Here is a 26394-nt window from a genome sequence, read left to right as displayed (position 1 = left end):
AGTTGGCCTCACCTCGACGCACGGCAAGGGCTCTGGAACCAGTCTTCTTGAGAGGGGTTGGACTCTCTACCACTCTGGAGTTGCCGATGGTGAGAGGCGACGAGCAGGGGTGGCAATTCTGGTTGCTCCCCGGCTCAGTGCCTGTGTATTGGAGTTTACCCCGGTGGATGAGAGGGTAGCCTCCCTTCGCCTTCGGGTGGGGGGACGGATCCTGACTGTTGTTTGTGCCTATGGTCCAAACAGCAGTTCAGCGTATCCACCCTTTTTGGAGTCCTTAGAGGGAGTGCTGGAGAGTGCCCCTTCTGGGGGCTCCCTCGTCCTCCTGGGTGACTTCAATGCTCACGTTGGCAATGACAGTGTGACCTGGAGAGGTGTGATTGGGAAGAACGGCCCCCCTGATCTGAACCCGAGTGGTGTTTTGTTATTGGACTTCTGTGCTCGTCTCAGATTGTCCATAACGAACACCTTGTTCAGACATAAAGGCGTCCACATGTGCACTTGGCACCAGGACGCCTTAGGCCGCAGATCGATGATCGACTTTGTGGTTGTGTCATCGGATTTGCGGCCGCATGTTCTGGACACTCGGGTGAAGAGAGGGGCGGAGCTGTCAACTGATCACCACCTGGTGGTGAGTTGGCTCCGATGGTGGGGAAGGATGCCGGACAGACCTGGCAGGCCCAAACGTGTTGTGAGGGTCTGCTGGGAACGCCTGGCAGAGTCCCCTGTCAGAAGGAGCTTCAACTCACGCCTCCGGGAGAGCTTTGACCATGTCCCGGGGGAGGCGGGGGACATTGAGTCCGAGTGGACCATGTTCCGTGCCTCCATTGTCGAGGCAGCTGACCGGTGCTGTGGCCGCAAGGTGGTTGGTGCCTGTCGTGGCGGCAATGCCCGAACCCGCTGGTGGACACCAGCGGTGAGGGATGCCGTCAAGCTGAAGAAGGAGTCGTATCGGGCCTTACTGGCCTGTGGGACTCCTGAGGCAGCAGATGGGTACCGGCGTGCCAAGCGGAGTGCAGCTACGGCGGTTGCCGAGGCAAAGACTCGGGCATGGGAAGAGTTCGGTGAGGCCATGGAGAACGACTTTCGGACGGCCTCGAAAAGGTTCTGGACCACCATCCGGCGTCTGAGGAGGGGGAAGCAGTGCATTGTCAACACTGTGTATAGTGGTGATGGTGTGCTGCTGACCTCAACTCGGGATGTTGTGGATCGGTGGAAGGAATACTTCGAGGACCTCCTCAATCCCACCAACACGCCTTCCAGTGAGGAAGTAGGGCCCGGGGACCTGGAGATGGGCTCTCGTATCTCCGGGGCTGAAGTTGCCGAGGTAGTTAAAAAACTCCTCGGTGGCAAGGCCCCGGGGGTGGATGAGATCCGCCCAGAGTCCCTTAAGGCTCTGGATGTTGTAGGGCTGTCGTGGTTGACTCGACTCTGCAACATCGCGTGGACATCGGGGGCAGTGCCGCTGGATTGGCAGACCGGGGTGGTAGTCCCTCTTTTTAAGAAGGGGGACCGGAGGGTGTGTTCCAACTATAGGGGGATCACACTCCTCAGCCTCCCTGGCAAGGTCTATTCAGGGGTACTGGAGAGGAGGGTCCGCCGGATAGTCGAACCTCGGATTCAGGAGGAGCAATGTGGTTTTCGTCCTGGGCGTGGAACAGTGGACCAGCTCTACACCCTCAGCAGGGTCTTCGAGGGTACATGGGAGTTTGCCCAACCAGTCCACATGTGTTTTGTGGACTTGGAGAAAGCATTCGACCGTGTCCCCCGGGGGGTCCTGTGGGGGGTCCTCCGAGAGTATGGGGTGTCGGGCCCGTTGATACGGGCTGTCCGCTCCCTGTACGATCGGTGCCAGAGTTTGGTCCGAATTGCTGGCAGTAAGTCGAACTCGTTTCCGGTGAGGGTTGGCCTCCGCCAGGGCTGCCCTTTGTCACCGATTCTGTTCATAATTTTTATGGACAGAATTTCTAGGTGCAGTCATGGTGTTGAGGGGATCCGGTTTGGTGACCTCAGGATCGCGTCTCTGCTTTTTGCGGATGATGTGGTCCTGTTGGCTTCATCGGCCCGTGACCTCCAACTATCACTGGATCGGTTCGCCGCCGCCTGTGAAGCGGCTGGGATGAGAATCAGCACCTCCAAATCCGAGGCCATGGTTCTCAACCGGAAAAAGGTGGAGTGCCTTCTCCGGGTAAAGGAGGAGATCCTGCCCCAAGTGGAGGAGTTTAAGTACCTCGGGGTCTTGTTCACGAGTGAGGGAAGAATGGAGCGGGAGATCGACAGGCGGATCGGTGCGGCGTCCACAGTAATGCGGGCTCTGCACCGGTCCGTTGTGGTGAAGAGAGAGCTGAGCCGAAAGGCGAAGCTCTCGATTTACCGGTCGATCTTCGTTCCTACCCTCACCTATGGTCATGAGCTTTGGGTCATGACCGAAAGAACAAGATCCCGGGTACAAGCGGCTGAAATGAGCTTCCTCCGTAGGGTGGCTGGGCTCTCCCTTAGAGATAGGGTGAGAAGCTCTGCCATCCGGGAGGAGCTCGGAGTAGAGTCGCTGCTCCTCCGCGTTGAGAGGAGCCAGATGGGGTGGCTTGGGCATCTAGTCAGGATGCCCCCTGGACGCCTCCCTGGTGAGGTGTTCAGGGCATGTCCCTCCGGTAAGAGACCCCCGGGGAGACCCAGGACACGTTGGAGAGACTATGTCTCTCGACTGGCCTGGGAACGCCTGGGGATCCCTCCGGATGAGCTAGAGGAAGTAGCTGGGGAGAGGGAAGTCTGGGATTCTCTCCTTAGGCTGCTGCCCCCGCGACCCGACCCCGGATAAGCGGCAGAGAATGGATGGATGGATGGATCTTTCATTGCCTTGTATTTCGAAGAGGAAAGTATTTGTGTATTCTCAATTCTGTCTCCTAAAAGTGGGAAAACACGCAACAGCTGCGCATCATCGTTCTGTTGGTGCCATATAACAAATCCAGCAGCAGGTCTCAACCATCGAACTATTCGTTTCCAACGACACAAACATTGGCATGACCACAGCAGCAGCATGTCTCCAATAGCAGATAAGGTGAGTCCCCCCCAGCACCCGTGTCCATCAGCGACTGATGTGCGATTCAAGTTTTACTTTTCCAGCACGTCTGAAGACGCTTACATGCTTTTGAAGATTACTATAACCTCCAGACGAGGGGAAAGCCAGCTTCTTCCCTTGTTGGATTAGATTAGAGGATACACAAATCAAGATAAAGGCCCACAAGAGTTAACACAAACGTAGGTCTGCACCCCAGAGGAACTGAGCTCTGTGGTTCTTTTCTATCTCTGCGACTGTCTATATTTGTACAACTTTTCATTATTTAATTAGCTGTATGCCAAAATCAGCGTTAGTGACAAACTAAAACTCTGTTGTCCCATTTGTTTCAGCGCAGCTGAACTTTGAATGGTTGGATCAGTCCCACACGTGGCAGTCAGAATGTCACACTTGGACATCAGGAAGATGTTCAAGTGTCCAAGACCATGATGTTTCTGGCAATCTTTTCATTTTGATCTCTTTTTATCAGACATCTCTGTCCTCTGCGACTGTAATGATCTGGCATCTCCACAGAGATCATTAAAGATTCATTCGACATCGTCTAAAAACTGAAGAGCCCTAAAGCAAAGAGACTGTACTTGTCTGTTGTAGTGAGTCTGTTCTCAACAGTCAGGACCTGAACAGGATGCATTTTGAATATCATAATCTTGCCTGTTTGTGCCTCTTTTGTCTCTGAACTTTTAATTCTGAAATTAATTCTTAGTGAAGACCGGAATTTAGTTTTATTTTGTTTTTTGTGTTCCAGATATTCATTTGCCTCTTATAACCAACACAAACACAACAAATATCTCAGTAATATCAGTGAAGATGTGAATTGGGTGGAAGGTGAGCTGTCCAGCAGAAATTCCAATCTCTAGCGACTCCTGGTGGGCATCACCATTGATTAGACCAGTTTATTCAGTGTCTCATCCCTCTGAAGAAAATAAAATTTGGGACTCCCCTAGTGGGATAATATATATTTACGTATCCATTTTATGTTATAGCATTTCATCCATGAACTGTCAAAATTACCTGACGTAGGTGGGTTTATTCACACTGAGAATTATACATATTCAGAAAAAAAAACATTCATTTATTAGGGTTCATTTATTTTTATTTTTCTCATGGGTACTGTATTTAAAGTATATTCAAATTCCAAGCTGGCCCTGAATGCAGCAGAGCCGTCACCCTCGCATCCTTTTGTGTTTCTCAACCAATCAACGCGCAGCTTTGTTTGCCGGTTGCTGATTGGTTAAGAAGGAGGAAGATGCGACGCAGCAACGATTTCACTGTCCACCGTTTTAACGTGATTTCTGCTCTTTTATCCCAAACTATGTGCTGCCTCCATATATAGTGCACGGCTGCATGTCTTTACCCTCTGGACGCTGGTCGCTTTCGGTGCGTTTGTCTTTTGTTTGTTTTGGCGACTCTTTCGACGTAACATCGAGCCCGTCGGGCATCTGTGTAGGTGATTTCCCTGGAAATGTAGCTTTGGGTTGGAACAGTGGCAGCAGCTCTTAGCGAAGCTAGAATCCAACGCCAGAATAACGAGAACCCCATGGAAACAGGCTTTTAACCCGTTTATTTTAGACACTTGCGTTGCTATAGCTACCTGTTTTAGCATCAGAAATATCTTTTTAAATATTTGTACACAGCAATACTTTTTACACTGTAAAAGTGCCCGCATTGTGTTATTTAAAAATGAATAAATAAAGCATTGTATCATATTCTACTCCGCTGATAATTTAAATATCTTATATTTCACTGTTGCTCATCTATGAAATTTTATTAAATGTGTCACTTGTACATTTTTTCCTTCAAATTAATTGGGTAATTAGCATCTTCTCTATTCTCTAAGTGTAGTCTGTGTAACTGTTACACAGAGTATTTGACTACAGTTATGTGCAAGTGTGATTTAAATAAATCCTTTGTGCTGAAAAGGTTCTGGTCACAGGTTGCACTTTCTGCTTCTTTTTTGCAGGAATTGCTGTGTGGGTGATGAACGAGCGATGTCTGATGTTGAGGCCACGTATGCAGACTTTATCGCCTCCGGCAGGACAGGACGCAGAAATGCCATGCACGACATCCTGCAGAGTCCCACCGACCCTGAGGGACGTGAGCTGCCCCTAACCCTCTCTCTGTCCCAGCTGCACATCAATGCGGGAGGGGGAGGTGAGCACTTCTACGTCCATTTATTTATTTTATGTTTTAAGTTTGAAACTTGAAAAGCTTGTACTTTAAATATTCATTTTACTTGATTGCTTTGCTATTTTTTCAGTCATATGTTCTTGTTAATGATTTTTCCCCTTCATAAAATATTGTACTGATATCGTGAACTTAAAATCCTGTATCAGATTGTGAACTGAGTGTATTACCCCACCCTTAATTATAAACTTATAAGGTACCCCCACGACTGTAAATTTACCAGCTCAAGCTGCTCCATGAGGCAGCTTTTTCCATCAGGTGGCACGAATGTATGCACAGTAACTGACTCCAGGCTGATTTGCTTTATTTTGTTTGATTAGAATAATACCTGATTCAAACTTGTAAAAACAAAATCTAAGAATTTCTACGAAACTACTCTTCTGGAAGATTTTTATATAAATATCGACCCCTTGTATTTATAGCTCCAATATTTGGAGCTATAAATACAAGTTTGGGTATGAACCTGTGACATCTGGGTGATGATCCTTTTCCTCCAGATGGAGATGACTCTGAGGACAGCCAGAACTCTTCCTCGGCCCACAGAGACGCCGTGCAGAGGAACAGCTAATCTGATGCCTGTGTCTGAGCAGCATCACTACCACCACTTGCCCAGACCCCCTGTGGAGCTGCTGTGTTTTGTTGCTTGAGCGGTGTGTCCGAGTAAGTAGAGATGTTTGTAGCTGTAGTAACCAAACATCGGCTGCCGGATGATGGGGGGGGTTGACCTTTCCACAGAACAGCAGCACATACAGGATGGATCACTGTGATGCTGAACAAGCTTTTCAATGACTCCTTGCTTCATTTTACTTTTGCACTGCTGTAGCACCACATGGAGCTTTAGCATACATGTATCATGTGACATGTGTGTGCATGTGTGTGAGGAAAAATGGGTCCACAGGGGGACAGAATGCTATGTATGGTGCTGTGACAGAGGAAGAATACATTTACAAGAATCATTGATGTTGTGATAGATCCAATCTTCTAATTTAAAATGTTTATAATTTTGTTTTTCTACTTTTATAATGATGCTGTTATAATTTCCACCAGCGCAGCAGACTGCAGCTACTTTAATTATTGCTTAATCATTAAATTTACAAAGCTGGAAAGGGCAAATGTAATCATTTATCAAAGTAGTTGATTTAATGACACACATGAGATAAGATGAAGAGCTTTTCTGCTTGGTGACGAGCTGAATTATTGCTATTTAACTTACCTGGGGTCAGCCATGACATATGACTACAGGTTAAGACACAGCCTTTAAACAGTGTTGTCCCTCATATTATTATTGTCAAACTATTATACAATTTTGCACCAAACAATTACTGTAATTTTTCAAAAGAAGAGTCCAAAAATGTCTTCTAGTTTGTTTTTAACCAAATTAAAAGAACAAAGTACAATAATAAATAAAGTATATTTTCTATCTTTAGGAGAAGAAAATATTTACTTAACTGTAGTTATGGCAGCATGACCAACGTTCTTCACATTCTTTGATCAGAGTGACAAACACTAAAGCTACGGTACATAGCTAAAAGGGACAGCACACACAAAAACAATTACCTTCCCCCATATCCACAGAAACAGAAGGGGGACAAAGAGAACAGGCTTCTCGCAGCCTGTAAACTACTCTCATGTGTTCATAAATTCCTGAGCAATATGTTCTGTTTTAATTCTCGGCACTAAACTTGAATCCAAACCTTGATGAGCCATTCCTTAAATGTAGATATGCAAAGGTCAAAGGAGCTTCCAGTGAGCCAAAGTGTAATTTGTATTCTGTATGTTAACATGCAAAAGTTACGATGTTACCCATCGTCGTTTTTGAGATGTTACCCATCGTTATGTGTCACATTAATGATCCACGTGGTCTGTACGTAAACCGTATGTACACAGTAATCATATGATAACAGTTCAAAGATGATTCAGTAGACTATCCACTGCAGCTTTTCCAACTACTGGACAGCATCAAACATCTCTCTACAAAGCTGTAAATACAGTTGATCGTATTCCAGCATGTGTAAATGTGCATGTGTAAATGTATGGCTGTAATTCTGGCTGTCAATGATCAGATTTTCTACTCTAAACTGGGAAATAAAGAAGAGCTGAAGTGAGCCGCTTGTCTCGTTGCACTTCCGAATGTCCTCCTGAAGGAGGCGCTATCAGAGCAGTTCAGAAACGAAGAGCTCATTTAAAAAGAAAAAAAGCAAAACTCTCCATTGTTTTTATGTTTTATTTGTATCAAAACCAACAACTACATCATTGTTGTTGTTTTTTTCAAACCTCTGAAACGGAGACCAACAAATTCAAGAGAACAATTCTCCTATTAAAGAAGAAAATGGCCAGAGAAATTGCAAACGCATGAAACATTAACATCTCAGGTTTCATTTCCTTTAATAATTCTGACATAAGCCGAGGCATTGGACTTTCGGTGTGGAGGGAAACCTGTAATGAGACCACGAAGAGACACATTAAGGCATGACGTTTGAAGGAAAAGTGACTTAAAATACTACCGAAATTTGCAATAAAATATTTGACAGTAAAAGTTTAAACGAATCTTTGAAAAGAAAGATGTTCTTACAGAAATCAATAGTAGGCCCTGAAAGGAGAACCTGGACCTTCCACTCCCCTCACGTAAGCCCCTGGACTGTAGAAGACCATCATTCGCTGTAGATTCCAGGCTGCGACATTGCTGATTATGCAAATAATCATTAGACAATTGTACCAGGAAGTTTCAGCAACAGAAAAACCCCCCGCCTCGAGTCCGAGTTCCTCATTCTGGTGGCTGAGTCAAACTACTTTGAGCTGCTGGAGTGGAAACAGAGCTGAAGACATTGACAGCGAGGTAAGCACTGCTGACGAAGGAATGTGCCAAGCTCTGAGACAAAGACATCAAATGCTTTTCTGCTCATCTGTCTTTGAATAAATGGAGCTAAAATGTTTGATTTGTTAAAGGTTGCTGAATTTTGATGCGTGTTTGTGGAACTCTTAAGTAGAGTTTGGTTTAGACTTTGTATTTATGTTAAAACATTTTATTGTCTGTCATTTTTGCCTCTGCTGACATTTTGATTTAATTCTTCTTTCATCGACTCCGTTAAGGGAGGTTTGGATGGTGTGTATGACGGGTGTGTATGTGTTTGTGTAGTTCTCTGGGTGTGTTTTCTCACCAGTTCACAACTTTTTCTTGTTTTACTGCTGTTCGCCGTCTAATGATCAAAAAGAAGCAGTGACTCAGTGAGCTCTGTCATTTTTTTTTGATCAAAGTTTTCCATGAACCAAACCCATTCAACCAGAACAAGTTCACATGGCTGGGAGAAAAGCACAGACACAGATCAACAGACCACCACTTACAGTGATTTTACTGTGAACAGACTTTCTGTCTTTAAAATAGACAAACTTTAAATTGGCCCGGCTTTAACTTGTTTTTCCATTCATGTCAAAAAGCAGAGCCTCAGCTACCACACATGATAACAGTCAGAGGTCGATGGAAAACACAGTAGCCATTGTCTCACTGGGTCTTGGGGGTCAGCGGGTTCAGTGGAGATGAAAGTTTGTCATTGTTGGGTTTAAAATTCGTGCATATCACACTCCAACGGGCTAACAAACCTCTGAACATCATGTGGTAAATGAATACCACGAAGGAATGGGAAAAAGAGTGAAGCGAAGGTTTCAGCCACCTGAGCAGGACACAGGCCGCTTCAGTCTACACCGCACTGGTGTTCCACCGAGGGTCTTAACCATCCAGGTCCAGAAAGTCAACTGAACTGGTCAAAGAACCTGCTGATGGACATGTTTTCTCATTCTCATGTTCTAGCCTTGTGGGGAAGATGCAAATGAGATAAAGTTTTGTGTTTTATCAGATGTCTCATCTTGTGGTATTTACAAGGATTAGTCAGTTTGACACATTACAGTGTGGGAAAAAGACAACATTTTAGCCCTCTGGACCAACCCAGAAGGGCTTCATATCTATCTATCCGGGCAGGATACCCTGCTGGGTCACGGCCCACATAAGACTTGACTGCCCTTCCCTGACCTGGACTAAATGATATAGGCAGAGAAGCTTATCAGCCCCATTTCCACTATCCCATCTGACAGCTCTGGAGGTTCGGAGAGAGTCGGACCTGCTTTGCACTGATGGGTCATTTATTGGATGTGCTCATTAAATATGTAAGAGCAGAGGTCCATGTGGGGTTTCCATACAGCTTAGTGTGTTTGGTATCACTAAAGAGTGTACTGAAGTAGTTAATTCAAACGGTGGCTGTGTGTGTGTCACGGAAAGCAGCACTGAGATGGACCTGCCTGCTTTACACAAATTATTGAACTAAATACATTTTTTTCCAGAATAAATCTACTTAAATATGACAGACAAGAAGTATAACGCTGTAAGCCAGTTAGCTTGGTATACGTGTAGATTTTCTTTTGCCTTTTCTTTATTTTTATACACTTGTTTTTGGCATGCAAAGAGTTTGGTTTTCCTTTTTATTGTGCTGCCGATGTCAGTGGTAAATGTGCAGGCGGCCAGTTGACTTTTTCACTTCCTCTTGCAGACAGGATGGGCTGCATGAAGTCCACACTTTGTGAAAGTCTGGGCAGTGGTTTGGAGAGAAAGAACAGCCCGCAGACTGTTGGTGCTGAGCAAAGGCATTATGTCAGAGACCCCACCTTCGAGGCTAAACACAACAGAGTAAGTAGACATACTGGTTGTGCATGCAATAAAGCAGAAGCTGAGGAAAAAGAAGCATCCTCAAATCTCTGACTATAGCTTTGTTATAGTACGTGGGAACCAAAATGAACTGTAAAATATCAAATAAAAAACCACTAGCATTTCCTGCATCTCAGGAATCATGATATAATAATTAAATTCTTGTAGCGTCCAGAGTCACTGCTGGGATGTACTCTAGATCCCCTCCCACCACGATTAGAATTTAGCGAAACCCTGAACAGAAGATGCACATCATACACGCGTTATCAGAGGATGTGATGAACAGGATAAGAACTCTGACTGTAAAGAGACAAGAAGGATGTGTTTTATTTGGTCTTTGATTTTAAATTTGATTCAATTTTCTTTCACAGAATAGCTCCCTGTTACCTGGTCAAAGGTTCCAAACCATGGAAGGTACGAAACTCCAGCCCTTCTCAAATGTATAAATGAGGCTGATTTAAATTGTAATCTTTGCTTAACTTGCTTTTACTTCTTCTATGATAAAAGAGACTATTTTGTGTTACTCTTACTGGCAGGTGTATGTTTAAACATCTTTCTCCAAATAGCTCCAGAAACCAAACACTGAACCTGTTTTACCCTCTTTTAGACAAAGTGGTTGGTAAAATAATGGTGGGTCTTTACCCTTATGAAGCTTTACACGCTGATGACTTGGGATTCAAAAAGGGAGAAAGGATGAAAATCCTGGAAGAGTGAGTATCTGATATGGACAGAAGGGGGAAAAAAACACCCAACACTTCAAACACTGCAAAGAATAGTGCATAATGCGCTAACATAGGTTGTTGTTATTGTTTCCTGCAGACATGGGGAGTGGTGGAAAGCAAAGTCCCTGACAACAAACAGAGAAGGATTCATCCCGTCCAATTACGTGGGCCAGGCGGACACCATGGAAACAGAAGAGTGAGTAGCTGCATCTTAGCTAAAGGCTAACCCTCTGAAGAGCACCAACGACCCAGCGTAACATAGGAGAGTGTCTGTATCACTGAGCTGTAGCCGGGGAAAAAAACAAGCACACAGAAGTAAAAGCTATAAACGTGAGAGGCATGACATAGCAGCCCTATGTCATGCCTCTCACGTTTATAGCTTTTACTTCTGTGTGCTGAGTCAAACCAAGAGTTTCTCTGTAATTGCACCTGTGTTATTGCCTCAGGGCTCAATCTACATTAATTGTTACATTGACTGTAGTTTTATTAATATTCTGATTATACGCTTATCCCTTTCGGGGGCTCGACGGGAAGGGGGGGGGGGGGGGGGGGGGGTGGATGCTGGAGTCCATACGGGCAACTGTAGATGTTTGCCTTTTTCTTCCAGTTGGTTCTTTAAAGACATTAGTAGAAAGGATGCAGAGAGGCAACTGCTGGCCCCAGCAAACCGACCAGGCTCCTATCTGATCAGGGAGAGCGAGACATCTAAAGGTACGGAAACCACAGCAGGCAGGAAACACAGCCTGTGCATGGATAAGTGAACTTATTGCAGTGAGCTAAACTTATAAAGTTAACAGATACCTCAAATACTGTATATTTGACTGGGATTTGCAGCCTGAGCTGCGCCCCAGTCAAACCAAGAGTTTCTCTGTAATTGCACCTGTGTTATTGCCTCAGGGCTCAATCTACATTAATTGTTACATTGACTGTAGTTTTATTAATATTCTGATTATACGCTTATCCCTTTCGGGGGCTCGACGGGAAGGGGGGGGGGGTGGATGCTGGAGTCCATACGGGCAAATGAGTTACCAGTTCGTCCCTATATGAACATTTGCGGGGTTCGGTTCCTTGCTAAAGTGAACCTCAGCGGTGTCCTGAAGGTGTCCTGATGCCGCCCTCAAGTTTTGTCCGCACCTGGACTTGAACCACAAACCCTCCGGTTCTCATCGCTTTCCACTACTTAACATAATTGTTCCTAAAGCAGAAAGAGGAAGCTTTGGTGCAGAGAAGTGATTGTTGTTTCAACCTCAAGTTTTGATTGCTTATTTTCCACAGGAAGTTTTTCGTTGTCAATCAGAGTGGTGGACGACAGCGGTGCCGATTCAGTCAAACACTACAAGATCAGGCTGATGGATAATGGCGGCTACTATATCTCTCCTAAGATCACCTTCAATGACATCAGCAGCATGATCAAACACTATCACAGTGAGTTCCAGAATCTAAAGAATTACTTTAGTTTGGTTGGAAACCATCTCAGGTGGTGGCCAGTGAATGTGTATACAGACAGAGCAGAAGCAAGGAGGGTGAGATACAGTCAGGGGAACCCTAACAGACAGGAAACAGCCTAAACCACATTTAGACCCAGATACTGTGGCCCTTTAACCAGCAGCCATCTATGGTTGCCTTGGAAACAGGACAAATATTTGACACAAGTCCCAAATCTGGTAGATCTAATCCAGTCAGTCAGTCCATTTTAAAATCCGATCCCAGTGTGAATTGCCAGTGGTCAGAGGGTCCCAAACTGGCTCAAGGGCCCAACAGCTCCTCAGATGAAGATTGTCACAGATTTTCAATATTTTTTCTGGATATTTGGTATTTATGTATTCATCTGGAGAGTAATCCCTGAGTACTGTGCTGCCCCCTGCAGATAAAGCAGATGGACTTTGTCGGAACCTGGACCGGCCTTGTGTGAAACCAAAGGCCCAAAAGCCATGGGACAAAGATGCCTGGGAGATTCCCAAGGAATGCATTAAGATGGTGAAGAAACTGGGAGCAGGGCAGTTTGGAGAGGTCTGGATGGGTGAGTAAGGAGAAAGCTGGATCAGTAATCTTAGATGTTTTAGTTTGGACAATTGCAATCAAAAAAATGAGCATTTAATGGTAGAATTACGTTGTCACGTAGTGTCGAAAGTTGAATGTTAAAATGTTGAATGTGAAAATGGTAACTAGATGTCAGGTTCCACAGAGGTCACAGGAGACAGAGGAGGATAGACGGGACACTGGCTGAGTGAAGGACATGTCCTGTTTAAATCTGAAGTTTATTTTTGCTTATTCAGCATTGATGCGGTGGGCAAGAGGTCACACTTCCTCCTGAGGAAAACAGAGGGACTTCCCTCCTTTGTTATCCAGGAGAGGAGATGAGTGGAGAGAGGAGAGGAGAAGAGAAGAGAGGAGAGGAGAGGAGGGGAGGGGAGAGGAGAGGAGAGGAGAGGAGAGGAGAGGAGAGGAGAGGAGAGGAGAGGAGAGGAGAGGAGAGGAGAGGAGAGGAGAGGAGAGGAGAGGAGATCCATTTATCCATCATCTTTATGGGTCATTATTGGAATGAAGTCCATTGGAGAGGCAGGACAGGTCTCCATGGTAACTCATTTAGGTGGAACTGAATGGTGAATGTAAAGAGCGTTTGGTCATGTGCAGCTTCGCCCGTCACCATTCGATGGTTTATTTCCTCGGTAGCTTCGTCCCTGTAGACCACAGTTAAAGTGCTCCATCTTCACACGCGTCTCTGTTACCCTCTTTGTTCAGCGTACTACAACAACACTACCAAAGTAGCGGTGAAGACCCTGAAGCCGGGGACCATGACAGTGGAGGCCTTCTTGGACGAAGCTAACCTGATGAAGAAGCTGCAGCACGACAGGCTGGTGCGCCTCTATGCTGTGGTCACCAAGACAGAACCCATTTATATCATCACGGAATTCATGGCAAATGGTGAATGAACTTTAGTATTTACACACTTCTGCTTGTCTGACCAGAGGTCAACAAGGTCAAGCACAATGAGTTAAATTCACATTTGTGAGTTTGTCTGTTTTATGACTGAAAACTTGAGTCTGTGAGAGCTGTGATGACACCAGAGTTCCACCATGACAGACAATAAATTTCAGAGTCCTCTGAGCTAACCCCCCCCCCCACACACACACACACACACACACACACACACACACAGACACACACACAGATTCATAGCAAATATTTATGCAGTGAACCCATCTGGGATGAGGTCAGTGAGCTTTTCTTTGATGTCACCTCAGCCTTTGATCCACTTGTCTTTGGGTCTTCAGGGAGTCTGCTGGACTTCTTGAAGAGTGACTCAGGCTGCACGCTGCCAATGCCCAAACTGATCGACTTCTCAGCACAGGTGTGTTTCACAGCGCTCCACCTGCCCTGACACATTCCCCAGTGTTGAACTGAAAGCGGGAACAAGAACCAAAATCACCGACACAATACTTAAATACTTCTAAATAGAAACTGGTTAACGGTTGTGAGAGTGGTGAGAAACCATCGGGGGCAGCATGAGAGAATTTCTTGAGAACATTTCCAATAACAATTCACATTTTTTACAGAATTTCAATGAAATTATGAACAGCTTTTCTATTGTATTTGAAGCTTATTGATAAGGAAACAGCAGGCAGGGCTGAGAGAGTAAAGAATGCTGAAACATATCAAAATAATGAATTATGAGAGATACAAATATGTGAAATTCTACTTATTATTCCAGTTGAAGCCGTGATGCTACACTGTCAGCAGTATAACGCAGAGGAAGGGTCCGTGAATCAGACCCTTCACGTGCACAACCTACTGCAGCCGCCATCTTTCTGGCGCTCACTTTCTCACCTGCTGCAATGATTGACAGACACTATTTGCTGTTGTCAGATTGCAGAGGGGATGGCGTACATAGAGAAGAAAAACTACATCCACAGAGACCTGAGGGCTGCCAACGTTCTGGTGTCGGAGAGCCTGCTTTGCAAAATCGCTGACTTCGGACTGGCCCGAGTCATAGAGGACGACGAGTATTCTGCCAGAGAAGGTATGCATGCGCGTGTGGTGTGTGTGTGGGGGGGGGAACTAAACAGGAAAGTTCTTACTTTTAAATGTGATGATTTACTGGAAGAGAAAATGTTGCAATAGCAGAATTGCTGTGAGACGACTGAAATCACTTCCTTGTTTGTGACCGCCAGCGCACGCACGTGTGCTGTGAATTGTTCTGAATGTTTCCCACCCATGATCACAGCTGCGAACAGCTGTTCCTGTTAGGATTTAGTTTGCTCCGGACCCGAAAGCAGACAGGAACCAGCCAACTAGGTCTCACAAAAAGGTTTATTGAAACGAAAAGAAGCCTCTAACGCAGAGGGAAAAGATCCTGGTCATTCTTTTTCAAAAGGAGGGAGGCATGGTGACCTTGAGCAGAGAACAAAAACGAATATAACTCCTGAATCTCGAACAAGAGGGCAAATAACTGAGGGCACCTTTACCGCAACACTGACAAAACAATCAAACACTGGTGAACAGGAGCCCCGGGCCTAAATAGCCAGTTGATTAGTAATGGGCAGCAAGTGTGACTGTCACCAGCTACAGCTGTAGGAAATTGGCTCCCCTGGAGAAAGAACAGAGCAGGAACAGGGAAAACAACCAACACCAAAACAACACCCAGGACCCTGACAGTTCCTCCTGAATTTAAAAAAAAAAAGCCTTTAGTTTAACATTGAATCCTTACTCGAGTCCTCAGAAGTGTATTCAGGCAGGCGCACAGACCAAACTTCGAAGTACCTTTTGACCTTGCAAGGGAGAGCCGCCCTCCGATCAGACACGTACTCGGCCGCGCTGACCCGGAGACTGCCACTCTACCCCAGCATTGTCTCTTTTTATTAAAATACAGACATGGTTACACAGCAGGAGGCGTATCTTAGTTACATAGATTGCATCAGCTACACTTCTCACACAGGCGGGGGCGAGTTTATGCTCGCCGAGTCACATTGCTCATGTTTTGACTACACTTTTTTTTCCACACATGTCTAAGGCCTTGTGGGTGCAGATGCTTCTTTGACGACATTGGAGCGGTTCTCAGCATACGCAGAGGCGCCCAGGCCTGACTAGCCTAACCTAAGCAGATATCACACATTATTGTTTTGTCCTCCTTCTTACTAAACATGCTTACACACAGACCCGTTCCCACTCTCCACATTCCCACTTTTTATTCTTCTTGTATTACATACGAAACTACTCTCTTCTGCTTTTATTAGAATAGCAATAACATAATAGTGCAATTAACGATATTTCACCACAAGTTGGAAATAAATTGCAAACTCATCTGTCTGTTAGATAAGATACGATAAACCTTCACTTGTCTTACGATGGAGAAGTTTGCAGGTTAGAGCAGCATAAATGTGGAGGAAATAGACAGTACAAAAAATAGAAATAGGAACAACTGTGCACACGACAGAACTAATATATACATATACTCATCGATGTATGACATAAGGACACAGCAATATCTCTCCTTCCTGCAGGACAGGTGTGATAGCGTGTGGCTGGATAAGCTGCCTAATGCTGTCAGACTACTCTGGGCGGGGTGGGAGGGTCTGTCCTGTTAGCTTAGCCGGCATCTTCCTGTTGTTCACCTCCTCCACAGAGTCTAGGGAGCAGCCCAGGACAGAGCTAACCCTCCTGACTTGCCTGTCCAATCCCTCTCTGTCCCGGGCTGAGATGCTGGCTGGCCAGCAGACATTGCTGTAAAAGTTGGCTGAGGCCACCACATACTCATAAAAGGTCCTGGGGAGTGTCCCCTGGACTCCAACAGACCTCAATCAGCTCTAACCCTTCCAATACAGAGCATACATATTGTGGGGCCAGTCCAGTTAATTCTTCAGATAAACACCCTGGTACTTCACTTACAAGTACCTTGTATGTAGTATTGTTGTTATTGCTACTGTACATAAACTGGATCATAAACATGTGACAAAGTATTGATTTTTAAAAATAATTTAATAGTGTTCTTCGGATTTTTATATTCTGTCAAATGCTAACACTGATAACATCTCCAAACTCCATAAATGACTGTGTTTCTACAATAGAACAGACAGAATGACTTAATGAAAATGTATGATGTCTCTTTCCCACAGGAGCCAAATTCCCCATTAAGTGGACAGCTCCAGAGGCCATTAACTATGGCTCCTTCACCATCAAATCAGACATGTGGTCGTTCGGGGTTCTTCTCTATGAGATTGTAACCTATGGGAAAAACCCATACCCAGGTAAGGATTGGCTGCCCCACCCTTTCCACAACCTCATACGTTCATGCTCCCCACCCCCTATTTCAGATTACTGCAATCACATACAGCCTGACGTCCTGAGACTTGACAAACTGTCACAAATAATCACCACAGCACAAGTAAAGGACATGTTTGCTCACTGACAGTCTCAGTTTGGTTACGACGACAGCATCGTGTATGTAATGTTACAAAAGTAAGCCATTAATCTGTGGTTATCCTAAAACTCTCTGCCAAGGTCAAAAAAGACTCATGCGGGGTTTATACCCTACTACCCTCTTCTGAGCATTTTATGAACTGCGCTATGCGTTAATATATTATCTATATTCATTTAAAACTTTAGGAGTAGTATGAATGAAATGAAATATAAAATCAAAAAAATGAAAGGATAAACTTTCCTTATTGTGCAGTCCAGCTGAGGTAAAGTATGTGGGATCTTCTTTCTCATATTTATAAGTAGTTTGACTGAACAACCTTGAACAGCCTTATCTCATTATTATATATATATATATATAACCTAAATTTGATTTAGTCTAAAGCATTCCATTAACTTGTGCTGTCTTTTCCTTTTCCTGGTTGTGATTAGGGATGACGAAGGGAGAGGTTATCTCTTCCATACAGCGTGGTTACAGAATGCCTCAGACTGACAACTGTCCCACAGAGCTCTACAGCATGATGCTGAACTGCTGGAAAGAAAAACCTGAAGAGCGACCCACTTTTGAGTATATGCAGAGTGTCCTGAATGACTTTTACACTGCCACCGAGGGTCAGTACCAGCAACAGCCATAGAGCGGCGCTGTTGAACAATAAACAGCAGTCTGGAGGACATTCATTCAATGCTGTGAAAAAACAGGATCATTATAACTTTGACTTGTATTAAAGGAGATTGTCACTGTAAATAATGTAGTAATATAAGAACTAAGAGGTTCAGATTATTTTAGACAATTAACTAATTAGATAATTAGTTATTTCAGAAAATTTCAAGTTTGGACTTTTTGCTGAGGTGGTGCTTTTCTGCTTTTGGGAAGCATTTAATGATAATGATTTTTAAGAGCATTTATTCTTACTGCACAATTCTCTGAACTATGCTTAGTGTAACACGTGTTTATCAGGTTAAAAAGTTCATGAAAGCACATGATAGGATGTTCTAAGAACATGTTTTCATGTGGTTTAAAAATCAAGACAGGCATCACTTTAGTCTTGTGCCCTAAGTTTATGATTAATGTATTTCAGAATAAGCAGCTTTTTCCTGTTTGAGTGAAAACCTGATTGTCACTTCATATTGAAGTGCTGTATCTTTAGCTTCTCTTTACTTTTAATGAGACTATTCATAGAATTAATTTATTGTAAGATAACCCCAAAAAAGATTCATTCATTTATTGTGCATACATATTTAACATAAAACGAACATTCCAAACCAAAATGAAGGTGAATAACATCTTCCATTAGAGGTTATGAATCCACACATGCACCTGCTGCTTCGACTGTAGGAACATCAGAGGATCAATAAGTAGTTTTAAGTAGTTTTAGGTAAAGTCTTCAGAGACAGGTCAGCTGAAGTCAGGGACACAGATCAAGCCTCCCTATTTCTTCTTTTCTACTGGGAGGATCTGTAAAACCTTTACATACAAAAGTTTGTTGAATGATTAAAGTTACGATGCACTAGTATTGAATTCAGTCTCTTCTTAATTCCCTCATAAAATGTTGGGGTTATTTTGGGAATGATAAATTTTGCCCAAAGATTATTGTGAAATAATATTACCTTGAACATTCCAAAGTCAGGCCTGAAGGAGCCTCTCTGATCTGGCAGTTTCTTTTAGTCCAGTTGAGTCTATAAGTGAGCTCCATGAATTACAGGTGCATCCCAATTACAATATTATCAAAGAACTGACTGACTCACATATTCTATAGACTCATACGCAGATAGATATACTTTAAGTGTTTATTTCTTTAAGCGTCAATGATTATGACTGACAGCTCATCTACCAATTAGACGATTGTGGAAAAATGTTCAACACTGTGGCTTACACACAGTGAACTTAAAACAGCTGCAAAGGCTCCACCATTATGGAGAAGACTGCTGATCTGACTCCCTTAACAATAGGGTCAGGCACCAAAGAGATATTACTGTTAGGAAAGATGTGGTAGAAAAAGGTAAGAGCGAGAAGCACGGCCTTGAGAGGATTGATAAACAAACATGTTAGAGTTTCACCAGGAGTGGACTGCTGTTGGAGTCAAAGCTTCAAGAGTATCCAGGACCTGGATCCATCTGTCACTGCCCTGCTATCAACCACAGATAACACCAGAGGAGTGACACCTGGGCGAGGACAAACAGGAAGTCACAGTTACAGTTCAAGATGCCGTGGCTCCAGTCTGAATTTTCCAGTCAGTGATAGTTTGGAATCATGTCATCTGTTGGTGTTGGTGCCCTGTTTTATCAGCTCAAATGTCACTGCAGCATCTACCAGGAAACTTTAGAGCTTTTCTGCTGAGCAGCTTTATGGAGTTGCTGGTCTTATTCTCCAGTAGGACCAGAATCTCAGCGAGAAGCAACCAAGCTGAAGAGCTGAAGATCACTATCAGAACTCCTTGGGCTTCCAGAACACCTGCGCAGGGCTACAGACACACACCATCCTGCAGGCATTTGTGCAAAAGGAGGACAAGTTTTGAGGGCTGTATACGTTCATACTTTTCAGTAACATGTCTGCATTATAAGTCTTTTTTGGGTTGTTATGTAATTTTATATTATATGATTTAAATCATATCATATAATGTATTTACATATATTTATATATATATATGTGTATATGTATGTGTGTGTGTGTGTGTGTGTGTGTGTGTGTGTGTGTGTGTGTGTGTGTATACATATATATAATGTACTGTATTGACAATCCAAAAGAAAGAATTTTATTTTGAAGACGCCCTCTGTGCTTCCTGTTGTGGTCACGTGGTTTTTCCAACATGGCCGCGCCCTGCAGCTGAGAAGAAACTAGTTTTGCGAACAGGCTCAAATGTCAGTTGTGGACTGAGAGATCCCGAGGAGAGTCCGATAAAGCCTGCTTCTCCTCAGCACCGCAGACATGAGCAAAGACGATTTAATTCTGTAAGTTTTTTTGGGGATTAGACCAAATGTTGAGCCTTTCGTGAAGGTTATAACACTAGCATTTATGCGATAACAAGGCAGCGTTACGAAATATGCCTGTTTTTCTTACGGAGGCATTTTCAATACATCATGATTGACATTTAAAAGCATAGTTATATTCGATGTGCACATAATGAAGAGGTTATTTCTTTATTTTTTGCAAAGGAGAGACAAGGTAGTTGTAGTTGTGTCAGGTTTTAGTACTACTTTATGAAACAATTTTTTGCGGGTGCAAGGAAAAAATATTGCTTGAACACAGTTTTTAACAAATTTTACTAGATATTATTGTTTAATGCTCTTGTTTTTGCCTCTTTAATCAGTAAATCCGCCCCTTTCCCACCACAGCGTTGCAGTGAATAAATTGCTCAAAGTTGATGCCAAATCTAGAGGTTCATCAGTGCTGGCTAATATTAATCCTGAAATATTAATGACTAAATCAACTATCTATTAACAGAAAATACAGTAATTTAGGTATATGATTCGGACTTGACACTCTGGTTTACAGTCGAATATAGTAGAAGTGGTGAAATAGTTATGGATTTAATCTCTTTTTTGTAATTGCTGCTTTTTCCCAATTCTTCTTTCATCTAACAGTTTTTTTTTAACTGCTGTATGTTGATAAGAGAGCAAATTCTTATCTTTCACAGCTGCTTTACACCCTGATAGTTTTTGTCTTTGTTAGGGAGAGGGTGCGACAGGTCTGCCTTTTAGATAACCCCTATGCTGGAGTGGGTAGAAAACGTCTCCATTATAATCCGTTAATTTACACCATCAAAACTAATAAACATTACAGTTTTAATTCTGTGGGCTAAAATCTGTACTTGTTCACTCTGGCACACATTCATTGACCTTAAAGCTTTTATTTTCTTCAAAGTAAAATGTACTCGTTTAAATGATCAATCTCAACTGTTTAAGAGGAGGAAATGGATTGCTGTGGACGAAGTCACGTGTGAGATGTGTCTCACGTTGTTCGTGTTTGGGTAGCAACAGCAAACTGCTGAAGAATTTATCCGGTCCAGCAGAGGATGAACACCAGTCTTAAATGAGCATTTCCTCTCCAGGCCCAAGGATTTCCCTCAGCTCCTCAATGATACGTTCCTGCGAGCAGCACGAGGAGAGGACACTGAGCATGTCCCCGTGTGGTGCATGAGACAAGCAGGACGCTACCTGCCAGGTACTGCGACCGTGTGACCCCCGCTTCTATTCTCCTCTATAGAAACTCTTTTTTTTTAACATGCTTCCTTCAGTCGTTATCAGGAAATCACACATTATTAATGTTCAATATCAACCCTAGAGTTTCGCAAGACCAGAGAAGGACGGGATTTCTTTGACACGTGCCGCTCCCCAGAGGCGTGCTGCGAGCTCACTCTGCAGGTATCACTCTGCCTTTCAGTCCCCAGACAGTTGCCAGCCACCAGTGTATACAGGTGAGGTCAAAATTAGGAATGACCTTCCCTTGATAAGGATATTCCATCCTCTCCTCTGTGCCTTCGTTCTGGGACATTTCCCTAAAAATTCCCAGTCACACTGAAGTCAGTTTAACTGGGCGGTGATGACACCTTTTCAGTGGGAAACACATTTCTGTTCAGGGTAACAGCAGCCGGTAAGAATACAGTCGAAGCTCCCTGGTGTCACACTGTTGCATGGCTGCGCTGTGATGCAGATGTGAACAGATGTGTTGAGACCTGTCTTTGCTCCGCCGGTGTCTCATGACGTTTTGTTTCACCGCAGCCTCTGAGACGATTTCCCTTCGATGCTGCTATCATCTTCTCTGACATCCTGGTTATCCCTCAGGTAGGCTGGCTGCTCGGAGTTTTTGATATGTAATATGAGCTAAAGGTTTAAAGATATTTAAAGATGAGACGAGCCTGTTGATCTGTCCGCTCTTCCTCAGGCCCTGGGTATGAATGTCCAGATGGTGGCAGGGAAAGGTCCCACATTTCCGGAGCCCTTGAAGGAGCCTGAAGACCTGCAGCAGCTGCAGGCCAAAGTAGACGTGTCCAAAGAGCTGGATTACGTCTTCAAAGCCATCACTCTGACCCGGCACAAGATAGAGGGCAAAGTGCCTCTCATAGGCTTCAGTGGAGCACCGGTCAGAGACGTTGCACAAGTTTAAATATGTGAGGACACGGCCGAGGTGCTAAACGCAGGAGGTCCTTTTCTTCCGCCTCTCTCTGCAGTGGACGCTGATGTCCTACATGATTGAAGGTGGTGGCTCCAACACTCATTCCAAGGCCAAGCGTTGGCTGTACCGTCACCCTGAAGCGAGCCACATGCTGCTGAAGATGCTAACAGATGTGATCGTGCAGTATCTGCTCGGTCAGGTGGCAGCTGGAGCTCAGGTCAGGACACCCTGTTCATCACATTACCCACAGATGCAGCACAGTTATGGGCCATCAATCACACCTGTGCCCTGTCACAGCTAGTCTGCAGAGTATTATTAGCATTCAGATTTAGCACATGTAGCAGCAGCACATTACAGCTAAGACACAGAGTTAAGCAGGACTGGTTTTGTCCTTAGGGTTGAGTCTTCCTTCAGCTGATTCGCTGTGTTGATTGTGGCAGGTAGTGCACGCTGAAAAAAACGTGCACGCCACAATCAGCACAGAATCTGCTTGAAGCAGCAAGAAGACCTGAGCAGCCTGAGCTGCTGATTTTGTTTTTTCTTCTTCTTCTTTAGGGTTTGGGGAAGCAGAATGCCCATTTTCTTTCTGTCCAGTGGTTTGTTTTCAGTGCCTCTCAGGGTTGTTTTTTTTAACTTCTGTTTATTCATAGTAAATATCAGGTGTCATTTTAGAGTATTTATTATGATAAATAAAGTCTGTTTCTGTGGAAACTACTGCAGCTCTTTGAATAATTTGACCAATTCCTGTCAGCCATTATCAGCAGCCTCTGCACTTCTTTATCTGTTTGCTGTTTGGGTTCAGTCTCTTGTGTCAGTGTTGTTTTTAAAAGTGACAGTGAAGGGACAGCGTGGGACATGCCATGATCTCAGAACTTACACCGGATGCCCCCAACATGAACACTTTTTAACATCATGCTTATTGTGATGCATCCCGAAAGGTCATGCTAACTGAACATGTATTCTGTCCAGGCTCTGCAGGTGTTTGAGTCCCATGCTGGGATTCTTGGCCCAGTTGAGTTTAAAGAGTTCTCTCTGCCTTACCTGCGGGACATCGCCCGTCGTGTCAAAGACAAACTGAAGGAGGCAGGAGAGGACATACCCATGGTGAGAGAACTAAATGCTTAAATATGATAAACCTTTTTTGTCCTGCCCCTATCCATGTTGTACTGGGGTTTTCCTCATTCGTTCTAAGGAATCTTCTCCTGGAAATGACTGTAATTCTATTTCCTCGCCAGCAGATGGCAGCATTTGAGCAACTTGTGATGACTCATGCTGAGCTGCTGTGAACACGCAGCTCTTTTCATGACCTTTGCCGCTCTGCTGCAGATCGTGTTTGCTAAGGATGCTCACTATGCCCTGGAGGACCTGTCTCAGTCTCATTATGAAGTAGTTGGACTGGACTGGACCATTGATCCACAATCTGCACGGTAACACACACTTTGACACGCTTTGATTTTCTTCCAGGGTTGTGTTTTTTTTTTTTTTTAATGAAATTCTCTTGAACTGGAGTTAAAAGCAAAGCAGAGTTACACAGCTGGGATTTTGTCAAGTATTGGGTGAGACTGTTCATGAAGCATGCTGCCTCATTTCCTGAGGAGCCGGTTGACCATTAGTGACCTCGGCTCCAAAGCTGGTTTGTCACTGGTGCAGAATTTTAAGTCAACAAACGTCTGTTTCCTGCTCCGCTCATCAAACACTGCACCTGTTGGTTAAAGAATCACTGTGTGTGTGTGTGTGTGCGTGTGTGTGTGCGTGTGTGGGTGTGTGTCCAGGGAACGCACAGGAGGGAAGGTCAGTTTGCAGGGAAATATGGACCCCTGTGCTCTCTATGCTCCAAAGGTAACCTCCACTCCTCCTTCACTTCCTGTTTGGTAAAAATAATGGATTAAAGGTTTTTCAGTCATGCGCAATAACCTAGCAGCCGCTGCAGAGGAGAGACTCCACAACCACACTGGTGCAGAAACAGTTTTAGTTTCGACTAAAACTGCCTAATCGGAACAAGTTTTTGTTGTTTCCTCATCCTCCTCTTGCTCAGCTTGCCTGCAATAACAACTGATGAGGGTTCAGACGGGTTCACATCTAAAGGCAGCATTAAAGATGAATGTTATTGTCATCACTGCTATAGTTTATGCAGATTCACGGTTTATGCTTGTGTTCACACACAGCGGAATCCAAAACCAACCTGATTTAGTATGTTCCAACTGCCGATTCTCATCTAAGTTGAGAAATGATCAGAATCCTGAAATGAGTCTCACCCAATTATTTAACTGGATTCCTTCATTTAAAGGAGAAATGATATTACAATACAAAAGGGAATATTGCATCTCTTCCTCCAGGTTGCTGCTGCTCTGACCCAGTTTGAACACTGGTACATGTGTTTCCATACTGAATTTCCTCAGTCAGCTAGCAGAGCCTTTATTTAGCTAGAGCAGGCTTACTGTGACAGCACAACACTGAAACCATGGCAGCAGCATTTCAGAATGTTTCTACCTACATACCAGATTACTGTGGACTGAAGGCATGAGCTCTGCTACGCATTAAAGGAGCAGTTCACCTGAAAATGGGGGAAAAGATCCCTCATTAGTGACGTTGAAGGAGAAGGTTTTCTGAGTTTTCCAGATTTATTTTCAGGATTATTTTACAATCAAACAGCATTTTTGTCAGTGTAGAACAACTGAAGCAAGTAGTGTCCAAGAGAAATGGATGAAAGATGTAAAATGTTGTTTACTTCAAAGCAGCCTCATTGTCACTAATGTAAACATGGATCTGCTCAAAGACAGTTTAACATGTGTCTCCTTTCCAGAGGTTCATTATGTTGACGGAATAAAGGATTAGCATTAGCGTATTAGCACGTAAATTCAGTTAAAATGCTGGATTTCTCCTTCTCGTGGGTCAGTTAATGTTCCTGTCGAATATAGACGGTAAAATCTAGAAAGGGACCAAAAAATGGCTGCTAAGATGAAATGTGAACTGGAAAACACTTCCCCAAAACTCTGTCCCTCTTTCAGGAGCGCATTTCCCAGATTGTGAAGAAGATGCTGGAGGGTTTCGGCAAGAAGGGCTACATCGCCAACCTAGGCCACGGCCTTTACCCTGACATGGACCCTGAGAACGTGGGCGCCTTCGTGGATGCTGTGCACCAACATTCCAAACAGATGGGCGCACAGATATAAAGCTGGAGGAGGCATTCAGGCAGAATGTACAGGCTGAACATGTTTGTTTTGTTTTTTTAATGTGTATTAAATCATGTGAAAATCATATTTGCTGCAGGACAAAAACACCCAGTTTCCACAATCCGCTCCTGCAGATCTGAAATAAAAACATCAGACCTGTGAGATTACTGTGTGACAGAACATGGAACAGCAGGAACAAATGTGCCTGAACATTCCCGTCGTCTCTCTAAATCTGCTGATCTCCACCACTGGATTATTCCACACAAGAACATGCGCATCTCCAGCACAAGGGGATTTAAATGATCAGCTTTGAATTGAAAAATGCTTTGTTTTTTATTGGGTTTTGGGGGTTTTTGGTCACCAGATCAACGATCAGAAACATGATCTCAGCTGCAGGTTCGTTTATTCCTGAATATTCAATAAACATGTTAATTAGCTGCTTCTTCCATTTGCACTTTTATGTTGGCAGCTTCTGCGTACAAAATTTGAATGACCTTTCATCAGTTCTTTGGCAGATTTATCTTCATTTTATCGACAAATTATTAGATCTGTGCTGTGATTGGAAGGGTCCAACTGGCTCCAGACATCACCAGCACAACAGGGAAGCGCTCAGGTTTCCATCCGTGATCCATCTTTGGACATGGTTTTTAGTGGTGGCGGTCAGGACCCCTGACTGCAATTGCAATTTTACACAGGGTAGATCTCCGAGGGGCCGAGGATCTGCTGGAGGTGTTGCTCTGACACCCACCTAAACACTGCAGACCCGGCACACCCCCACATGGCACCGGCACTCCCAGTGGGACGACCCCTTGCTATTCAAGAAGAGCTCAGGGAAATGGCAAAGAGCCCAAAGCTTTGTCATAGCCCCCAAAGTCCCCGTATCCCAGTCAAATCCAGCATTCATGGGTCCATCAATGGGACCATCAACAGAAGACCAGCCCCCCGCCAAAAACATCAACAATAGACCAGAAAGCGCCAGAGCGAGAGAGAGAGATGTAGCTCAGTATGGAAGTGTGTGGTTA

The 26394-nt window shown here is 44.2% G+C and overlaps 2 protein-coding genes and 1 long non-coding RNA gene across 3 annotated transcripts; 2 read left to right on the top strand and 1 right to left on the bottom strand.

Annotated features, from left to right (window-relative positions):
* Positions 1-7467: 7467 nt before the first annotated feature.
* Positions 7468-7979, bottom strand: LOC115248003 (uncharacterized). Its single transcript, XR_003887037.1, has 2 exons — positions 7830-7979; positions 7468-7693 (listed from the first exon to the last, which is right to left on the bottom strand). It is a non-coding gene; the product is annotated as an uncharacterized lncRNA (long non-coding RNA).
* A 1-nt stretch (position 7980) lies between these two features.
* lyn (LYN proto-oncogene, Src family tyrosine kinase) lies at positions 7981-18605 on the top strand. Its single transcript, XM_003975535.3, has 13 exons — positions 7981-8093; positions 9796-9932; positions 10322-10364; positions 10558-10660; positions 10770-10868; positions 11280-11383; positions 11948-12097; positions 12540-12692; positions 13415-13597; positions 13948-14024; positions 14540-14693; positions 16786-16917; positions 17519-18605. Exons 2-13 carry the CDS (start codon positions 9801-9803, stop codon positions 17719-17721), a joined length of 1533 nt encoding a protein of 510 aa, XP_003975584.1. The 5' UTR covers positions 7981-8093; positions 9796-9800; the 3' UTR covers positions 17722-18605.
* Positions 18606-19873: 1268 nt separating this feature from the next.
* Positions 19874-25814, top strand: urod (uroporphyrinogen decarboxylase). The gene is made up of 10 exons (XM_003975536.3): positions 19874-20035; positions 21136-21248; positions 21369-21448; positions 21806-21868; positions 21969-22166; positions 22255-22416; positions 23169-23303; positions 23526-23626; positions 23972-24038; positions 25208-25814. The coding sequence occupies exons 1-10, from the start codon at positions 20013-20015 to the stop codon at positions 25370-25372; spliced, it is 1107 nt and encodes a 368-aa protein (XP_003975585.1). The 5' UTR covers positions 19874-20012; the 3' UTR covers positions 25373-25814.
* The last annotated feature ends 580 nt before the right edge of the window (positions 25815-26394 follow it).

The sequence above is a fragment of the Takifugu rubripes genome, chromosome 22 (genome assembly GCF_901000725.2).
Source record: "Takifugu rubripes chromosome 22, fTakRub1.2, whole genome shotgun sequence".
In the NCBI taxonomy this organism is placed as follows: Eukaryota; Metazoa; Chordata; class Actinopteri; order Tetraodontiformes; family Tetraodontidae; genus Takifugu; species Takifugu rubripes.
The sequence above is the reverse complement of the archived record's forward strand: the minus strand, read 5'-3'. Positions and strand labels throughout refer to the sequence as shown.

Excerpts from the sequence above, each read along its gene's own strand:
- lyn (XM_003975535.3), top strand. The coding sequence starts at position 9,801 with ATGGGCTGCATGAAGTCCACACTTTGTGAAAGTCTGGGCAGTGGTTTG. Across the intron at positions 10,365-10,557 it reads AAGGTTCCAAACCATGGAAG|ACAAAGTGGTTGGTAAAATA; the intron begins GTACGAAACTCC and ends ACCCTCTTTTAG. Across the intron at positions 12,098-12,539 it reads CATGATCAAACACTATCACA|ATAAAGCAGATGGACTTTGT; the intron begins GTGAGTTCCAGA and ends TGCCCCCTGCAG.
- urod (XM_003975536.3), top strand. The coding sequence starts at position 20,013 with ATGAGCAAAGACGATTTAATTCT. Across the intron at positions 23,627-23,971 it reads ATTGATCCACAATCTGCACG|GGAACGCACAGGAGGGAAGG; the intron begins GTAACACACACT and ends GTGTGTGTCCAG. Across the intron at positions 24,039-25,207 it reads GTGCTCTCTATGCTCCAAAG|GAGCGCATTTCCCAGATTGT; the intron begins GTAACCTCCACT and ends TCCCTCTTTCAG.